Source organism: Vombatus ursinus, unplaced genomic scaffold (assembly GCF_900497805.2).
Source record: "Vombatus ursinus unplaced genomic scaffold, bare-nosed wombat genome assembly UNPS02014935.1, whole genome shotgun sequence".
NCBI classification, from domain to species: Eukaryota; Metazoa; Chordata; class Mammalia; order Diprotodontia; family Vombatidae; genus Vombatus; species Vombatus ursinus.
The window spans coordinates 2,248,926-2,257,676 of record NW_020954713.1 but is presented as its reverse complement, the minus strand read 5'-3'; the positions used below and the strand labels follow the sequence as shown (position 1 = coordinate 2,257,676).

The window sequence follows — 8,751 nt, the reverse complement described above, 5'->3', positions numbered from 1 at the left end:
TGTCAGAGCTGGGAGGGCCCTCAGAACCCAGAATATCATAGAATGTCAAAGCTGGGGAAGTAGGGAGAAGGGGAACTTAGATCAAAGAACATCCAAGTACCAGAGGTGGGCTTTGAAAGAACTTCCCTACTCCAAGACTGGTTCTGTTTCCACTACACTGCCCTTCAAGTATAACAATAAAGAACTTGACCTTGGTTCCTACCTTTCTGGCAATGGTTGTGGGTCCAGCACCGTTCAATAAACTGGCCGTTGATCACCGTGGACTTGCAGCTGTTGACTCCCTTCACTGCCCCCGGGCAGACATCCCCACACTCTTCTTTGTCATCTTTGTTATCCACAATATAGTTGTCCTCCACTGAGTCTAGAATCTGAGACCAGTCGATGGTTGACAAGTAACATAGCTCATTATTCTTCTCAATGCGCACAGCCCCCCGGGTGATGTTCATTAGGCTGTGGAGGCCAATCTCCTTGAGGTGGACCATCTCGAAGATGACCAAGGCATAGTTGAAAAAGAGACGGGACCCACGAATGACTGTCAAGTTGGGGAAAAGGTCCTTGAGGCTCTCAAGCCCATATACTCGAAAAAGCAGCAAGTACTCTGTGATCATGGTAAGTCTGGGGAAACTGAGGTCCCGGAAATCTTCAGGCTTTGTTTTAAACATCAGCAGTATCTGCAAGTTGCCCTCAATGACAGAGCAGCGCTCCAACATGTTCAATTGTGTCAGGTTATTCCGAATGTCCATGCTTGGGCACACTGTAGGGAAGGGAAGGCAAGGAAAAGCATTTTACTTTTTTTTCCTGCTTTTTGATGAGGCAATCAGGGTTAAATGACTTGCCTAGGGTCACATAACCAATAAGTGTCAAGTGTCTCAGGTCGGTATTGAACTCAGGTCCTCCTGACTCCAGAGCTGGAGCCCTATCTACTGGGCCACCTAGCTGCCCTGCAGGAAGGCATTTTACCAAAAGGCATGCTATATGAGGAACCAGACAGCTAAGAGACTTTAACTACCCAAGTAACCCTAGGATCAAAGACCCAGAAAACACCTCAGAGACCATCAAGTCTACCCTCTTATTTTATAGATGACTCACAAAGGTAATAAGGATCAGAGCTGAGATACAAAACCCAAAGGTATTAAGTATCAGAGCTGAGATATAAAACCAGGTCCTTTCCCTCAAATTCAGAGATCTTTTTCTGTGTCTTCCTTTCCTGATCTTACTGATGAGGAAACTCATCAGTAAGCCCTGTACCAGTGAGCCAGCGAGTCCTGATGAGGCTCAGGGAGGCTAAGTGATTTGGCCACATAGGATCATTTCTGACCTCTATGAAATTAAATCAGACAACACGGGGTAAGTCAGTGCTTCTCAGAATGTTACCCCCACACCCTTCAGGGTCTCTGAAACCCTTTCAGGGGATCTTCAAAGTCAAAATTATTTTCATGATAATATTTAAACATTATTTGTCTATTAAAATATGCCTCCCTTTTCCAACTACATATCTGTGTGAGTCCAGCCTTTCTTCAGATAGTTCAACCAAAACAACAGAATGCAACAAATTGAAAGCAGAAGCAGATAGTAGAATCCAGCTGTCATCTAGAAAGCCACTCCTTAATTTGATTTGCAAATATGGAAAACAACCCACTCTTCTCAATTTTTTTCCGTTTTGGAAAATATAGTTATTTTTCATTAAAAATGTCATTTACATTAATATGTCATAGACCCATTATTGTAATATTAAATTAATTCATTTATTTTAATTTCTAATAGAGTAAATATAAATAGATATAACCCAAAAAACCAAAAGTTCTTTGAAGGGTTCTCAATTTTTAAGAGTGTGAAGGGTATTGGGGTGGGGGAGGGGAAAGATGGAGAGAAAATTTGGAACTCAAAATCTTATGGAAGTGAATGTTGAAAACTAAAAATAAATAAATAAAAATTTTTTAAAAAGAGTTTGAAGGGTCCTGAATCTGGATTGTTTGGTGCCAGTTCATAGCAGCTCCAATGATGTTAAATTTTCAGGGTGAGCATTTACACCTTGGAAACTGACGAATGCCACAAATCAGGGCTGGATTTATTGTTCTGTTTACTGTCTAGACTTTAAAAAGCGATAGAGAAAATGTCAATAATACAGATTAAATTTTAAAATACATTATGGACACCTTTTTTTTTTCAGAGAGCCAGTTTGTTAGACATCTACCAGAGCACAGCCCTGCCTAAGACCAAAAAATATGAGACCCATAAGGTTGAGAAGAAATAGAGCTGGATTTTAACAGTCCGAGGAGCTGAGTTAGACCTAGGATCCTAAGTCGAGAGCTAGAAGGGACCTCTGAAAACATCAAGTCCAGCCCCCTCATTTACAGATAGGGAAACTGAGGCCCGGGGAATTAAGTGATTTGGCCCAGGTCCCACAAGGAATGGGCAACTGAGTAAGCAGGATTCAAACCTATATCTTCTGATGTCCTAGCCTATCTCCTACTATGTCTTTGTAGATCTAGGATTTTATGACCATAGCCCGGAGAAAGTGAAAGGCCTCATCCGAGGGCACACAATGACCAACAAGAAGTCACTGAGGATTTGTGAGCAAAGGAATGGAGTGACCAGATCCATAAAAATGCCAGCTCAAAATGACCAACCATGATGCCAAAGGATGTGGCCAAGGCAAGAACTCATTTTGCTTGACTATACATATTTGTTACAAGAGTTTTTTTCCCCAATGGAAGAGAGGGGAAAGAGGAAGTAGGTCTTTATTCATTTTTTTAAAATGAAATTGAATTTCAATTTTTGGTAATTTTAAAAAGGAGGAAATGAGTTTAAGGAGGAGCTGAGACTAGAACTCAGGTCTCTCAGTGCCTTGGCTCATGCTCTTTTCACCACAGCTTAAGGAGAGAAAGATAAACATTCAGTTGCCAGAATCTGCCAGCAGATTAAAATAAAACCAACCCCAGCAGAGCCCTCAGTTTACGTTATGTAATTAGTACAGTGGGATTACAAGGAAGCAGGTTGTTGAGCAATGGCGTGGGGGTGGAGGGGCTGCCCTGGGCAGAAGGAAGTTCCTATTCGGGGGCTCCTTCACTCACTACAGTTTGGAGGAGGGTGGGGGGATGGTTGGAGGCACAGGCTCCTACCAGCTACAAAGACCTCCAGGCCCCCAGCACCAGCTCCCAGCTTCTGCTAGCGCTGCTCAGGACTGAATGCCAAGGTGAACTTTCCCCAGCTCTCCAAGTTCACGTTTGTTCAAAGGAAGAGTTACTTCTCAGAAACCAGCTCCCTAGAACTTGCTATGCCAGAGGGCAAACTGGAAAGAAAGGAGAAATGCCACCAGACATCTCACAACCGGGCTGCAAGGAAACTCTCCCAGGCCTCCCACTCTGGACACCACAGAGGGAAGACTGCTGGCCTCCCCTCCCTTCTCCTCTCAACACAAATATCCCAACAGAAAAAGTCCTGAGCCAGAGCAGGGCAGTCCATGGTCTGGTCACCCTTAACAACAGCAACTCCATGGGCAAGGAGATGAATCAGTTAGGGCCAGGAGGGAAGACTGCTGGCCTCCCCTCCCTTCTCTCAACACAAATATCCCAACAGAAGAAGTCCTGAGCCAGAGCAGGGCAGCCCACGGTCTAGCTACCCTTAACAACAGTGACTCCACGCGCACAGAGATGAATCAGTTAGGGCCATGTAAGCAAACTGGTTTCCCGAAGGAAGCTGTGAGCGGCTACAGACAAATGTGGTCACATTCTAGAGGAACTGGAAGGGTCCTTGGGAAACATGGAGTCTGACAGTCTTTCCCCACTGGACAAGAGGGGAAACTGAGGAAACTAGGTGTTGCAGTGGATACAGCGCCAGGCCTGGAATCAGGAAGCCCTGAATTCAAATCCAGCCTTGGACATTTACTAGCTATGTGACCCTTGGCAAGTCACTTAATCTTTGTCTGCCTCAGTTTCAACTGTAAAATGAGGATAATAATAGCCCCCATCTCACAGGGTTTTGTAAGGATCAAAAGACATATTTGTAAAAAAGGTTTGGCATAGTGCCTGGCACGTAGTAGGTACTTCATCAATGTTCATTCCTTCCTTCCTTTTTCTAAGGTCTCATCCAGCTCTAAATCTGTTTCTCTGATATTAAAGGTACGTGGAAAAGCCAGATTGTCCAAGGTTTTAAATGTCAAACTGAAGGTTTTGCATCTTAGCCTGGAGTTAATAGAGAGCCACTGAATATTTTCAAGGAGGAGAGTGGCATGGTCAGAACTCTGCTACCAATATCCACCAGCCTATGATCACCACTCCCTGCCTTAAAAGAAGCCCCTTCTCATGCCCAAAGGAACAGGCTGCTTTTCTGCAGCCTTCTCCATTTGAGCATGGTTTCCTCATAGGAGTGGAGGATTTTCTCTGGTTTCTCTTCCTGAAGCTGAGGCCTCTCCCTGAGTGTGTAATTAATTGCCACCAATCTGGAGACCTGGCAAATCCTGATTACCCCTCCTGAGGGAGGCCAACTCAGATTGTCTCCCTTCTTTGCCCTAGAGCGGGCACTTCACCTGCAGGATGGTCCATGAGGATGATCTGGGCTTCTGTTTTAGCACCCTCACCCCCCACCAGCCCATGAGCTCCAGGAAGGCGATGGGCTCTATTACCTCTCTGCTGAGTCTTCCCAGGACCTGGTCCCATCATCTGCATATGGTAGACGCCCAGAAAATATGGGGAAGATGGCATAAATCATTTCATACAAGGACTGGCTGAAAAAGTTGAAGATAGTGGCATCGACTTTAATGAACCTTCTAGAAAACTATAAGAACTCTTTCAGGTTATCCATCCTGTCCAACTCCCTCATTTTCTAGATGAAAAGACTGAATCCCAGAGAGGGGATATCATTTGCCTGATGTCACACAACTAATACATAGCATTCAAACCTGGGATGCAAACTCAGGTCCTCTGTGTCCAAATTCCACATTCTTTCCATTGTGGCTACACTACTGAAGGAAAAGGGAGACCACACTTGCACATGTTCTCCATGCTCACAGAGTAGGAAGTAGGCACAGGTTGGGGGCAGGGACCTTGGGGACTGAGGCTGCTCTACCACTGAGGCTGTGTCACATTTACAAACTTCACAAACACTGCACGTTGTTCCTCCCTTCTTTGCCAAGGCTGGGGAGTGGGGGTGTAGAACTAGATTTTGTGCTGTAAAGAATTTCAGAGATTATCTAGTCCAATCTCCTCATTTTTCCAGGGAAACTAAAGTGGAGAAGTGAACTCATTTGGCCAAGGCACCCAGGGTCATCGACAGAGCAAACATTCGAACCCAGGTCCTTGTCAGACCAAATGACCAGGATGTGGCTGATGTGTGGATTAGATGCACTGAATGGTTCCTCCTCCTCTTTCTTCTTGATAAGGGATGGCTCTTAGGGCAGGAGAAGGGGGAGGAATATACTTGAAAATGAAGGTCATATACAAACAAAAGGTATCTACTTTTTAAAATTAAAAACAACACTGCACAGCCCATGTCCTTGGTTGAGGAAAAATATAGTGAGGAAGTTCCAGGGTCATAGATTTCAGAAGGACAGGCTTCCTAATGGTCAGAACCAACTGTCCCACAACAGAGCAGGCTGCCTCTCAAGGGGCTGATTCCCCTGATCAGAAGTATTCACACAGGGTCTCCTTAATGGCCCTGAGGATCTTCCCAGACACTCTCTACAACCTTCTCGCTACATCCACTGCCCTTATTACTCTGAACACTAACTTCTCAGGTTTCTATTTCGAGCAGACTGCATGGCTTATGCCCTAACCCTCCACCCCACCTGACCACTATTTGGGTCTCTCCCTAGGCCTTGGCCCTAGTGGGTGACTCCAGCCACCAACACAAAACACAACACCTAGTTAACAAGGAGAGGAAGGGACAGCCCTGCCCAGCTCACAAAACCCTGGTTTTTGTTTTTTTATTGGAGTAATTAAAGACAAGTCCACTGTTTTCAACCACCTTTAAAAACCAAACACCTGTTATCACTAATTCTCCACTGACTCACAGGACCTTCTCCTTGCCAACCACTTTTCCGGCTCCACCACTCAACAGCCCAAGAGTCCCCATTGGACTGAATGTTGACATTTGCAAATAGGGCTCAGAACTGGGACTTCCTTCTATGAAACAGTGACTAGTTCCTGTGCTATCACCCATATGTTTTAAGTCTGGAAGAGAGCACCAGGTGAAATAGAGACCAATCCTAGACCTAGAATGCTTCATGGGCTATCCCACCAAAGCACTTTGGGGAGCACTGCCTCCCCTCCTCCACCTCTTGGACCCCGAAGTAGCTTTCAGACACAAGAACTTAGTTGAATTTAGCAATCATTTATTAAGCTTCTAATAGGTATGCACACAGTGCACTAGGTACCGAGAACACAGAGACAAAACCAAATCATATTGTACCTACGTGGTGCGTGGAAAGACAAACTGCAGACTTGGGTTCCAATCTGAACCTTTCCACTTACTACCATGTAACCTTGGACAGGTAACTACAACTCTCTGGTTTCCTCAACTGATGAATAAGGAAGACCGACTAGAATGTCTCTAGGGTCTAAATTTATGATCTTTCAAGTGTATATTCTGTTGGAGAGTAGGAAAAATGGGACTAGCCAGGGAAATTATTGTGCACATATTTTGTATGGTTAAAGTAAATCCAAGGTAGGATATTACTTCTTGGGGGGGAGGGACATTAGGAAAGGTCTCAGGTAAAAAGTGGCACTCACTTTAGAGTTGAGGAAACTGAGGATCAGAGATAGGAAAAGACTTGGTCAAGTTCATACAGCTTTTTTTGTGTGTGTGTGAGGCAATCGGGGTTAAGTGACTTGCCCAGGGTCACACAGCTAGTTAAGTGTCAAGTGTCTGAGGTCAGATTTGTTTGTTTTGTTTTGTTTTTAGATTTTTTTTTTAGGCTATTGGGGTTAAGTGACTTGCCCCGGGTCACACAGCTAGTAAGTGTCAAGTGTTTGGTCTGAGGCCGGATTTGAACTCAGGTACTACTGACTTCAGGGCCGGTGCTCTAGCCACTGCACCACCTAGCTGCCCCTCTGAGGCCAGATTTGAACTCAGGTCCTCCTGACTCCAAGGCTGTAACTCTATGCACTTCGCCACCTACCTGCCCCTCATACAGCTTTTAAAAGGCCAAGTTGGGACTCAAACCTAGAACGTCCACGTATATTATTCTTTCTACCACACCAAACTACTTTGGATGTAGAGTAACGAACTTGGAAGACTGGAGTTCAAATCCTGCCTCAGATACATCCTATCTCTGAGATCCTGGGTAAGGCATTTAACATCTCTCAGTTTCAGTTTCCTCATCTGCAAAATGGGAACAGGTAGTAATGATAAGCTTTACCTCCCAGGGTCAATATCAGGATTAAAGAAAATAATGATACATGTAAAGTGCTTTGCAAACTTCAGAGCACTAAATAAAGGTTAGCTGTTACTATTACTATTAATAATAGTATTATATTTCCAGTTGTTAGTATTCTCTGGAAGTATAATGGAAAGAGCACTGGAGGTCTTCAAACAAAAAGTTAATGACTACTAGTCAAGGATGAGAGGAGGCAGTGGGATGTAGTGACCTTTGGAGCCAGAGGGCCTATGTTCAGATCTCATACACAGTGCTACATGGGTGACCCTGAGCAAGTCATTTACCTCCTTGGGCCTCAGTTTCCTTATCTGTAAAATGAGTGGGTTAAGATCAATGATCTCTGAGGTTCTTTCCTACTCTAGGTTGATAGGCCTATGTTAGAGCAGGGATTCTTTTTCAGGTAGGAATTGGACTGGACACCCTGAGTGGTCCCTGCTAGCTCTGAAATCCTGTGAGTTCGAGGTTCAAATTCCAAATCTTCCAATTATTTCCCGTGTAACGCTGGGTAAGTCACACAGCTTCTCTCGGGGCCTCAGTTTCCTCCCCTGAAAGATGAGAGGATCTGACAGGAGGGCCTCTAGAGTCCTTCCCAGCTCTAAATTCTCTGTCCCCATGAAAGGAGCATTCCTGAAAGTACCAGTCCTGAAATACCACTGTGGCAAGATTCCACGTATACTGGCATGTGATTGTCTGCCTCACTGACGTACGTTACCAAATGGAAATATTTTGGAGCATGTGATCACATGAGATCATGGGGGGAAAGAGCTTTGTCACGGTAAAGCCCTGTGCAAATATTCAGGAAGGAGTTGCTGTAAGTACTAGAACGACCATCGGGAGCCGCATAAAGGGTTTAGCTTCTCACAGGAGGCAGCGTGTGGCAGGGGAAAGAACACTGGATTTAGGGTCAGAAAGTGGAGGCTCAACCCCCAGCTCAGCTACTCCTGCCTGGGTGTGACTTTCTGAAAGTCACACGAGCTGCTTCATCTCACATCCAACCTTTGTAATCTCTCTCCAAACCATCCCCTTCTCTCCAGCCAGCCACCTTGGCTCCCATCCCTTCTCCCCAGAATTATTCTGGAAGCCTCCTAATTAGACTCCCTTTATTCAGGCCCTCCCCTCTCCAAAGCTGGGCCATCTCTAGTCATTCTGACCTATATCTGGCCACTGGACCCAGATGGCTCCAGAGGAGAAAGTGAGGCTGGGGACTTTGCACAGCCCTCCCTCACTTAAATCCAATTCACTTGCAAGTCATGGCAACACCTTCCTAATGTCATGTCCTCTTCAAGAAAGAAGGACAAACAATGACAACAACAACAGCCCTTCTCCAATCCTTCCTTCTCACAACTGCCAAAGCAATATTCTGAGGTCATCCCCTT

The 8,751-nt window shown here is 45.1% G+C and overlaps 1 protein-coding gene across 5 annotated transcripts in view; it reads right to left on the bottom strand.

The window, feature by feature from the left end:
* INSR (insulin receptor) overlaps positions 1–8,751 on the bottom strand; it is a 155,103-nt gene that overhangs the window by 130,398 nt on the left and 15,954 nt on the right. For all 5 annotated transcript variants that reach the window (XM_027844077.1, XM_027844078.1, XM_027844080.1 and 2 more), the window contains exon 2: positions 203–754. In XM_027844077.1, the coding sequence (XP_027699878.1) occupies positions 203–754 (552 nt within the window). The remainder of the gene's footprint in view (positions 1–202; positions 755–8,751) is intronic.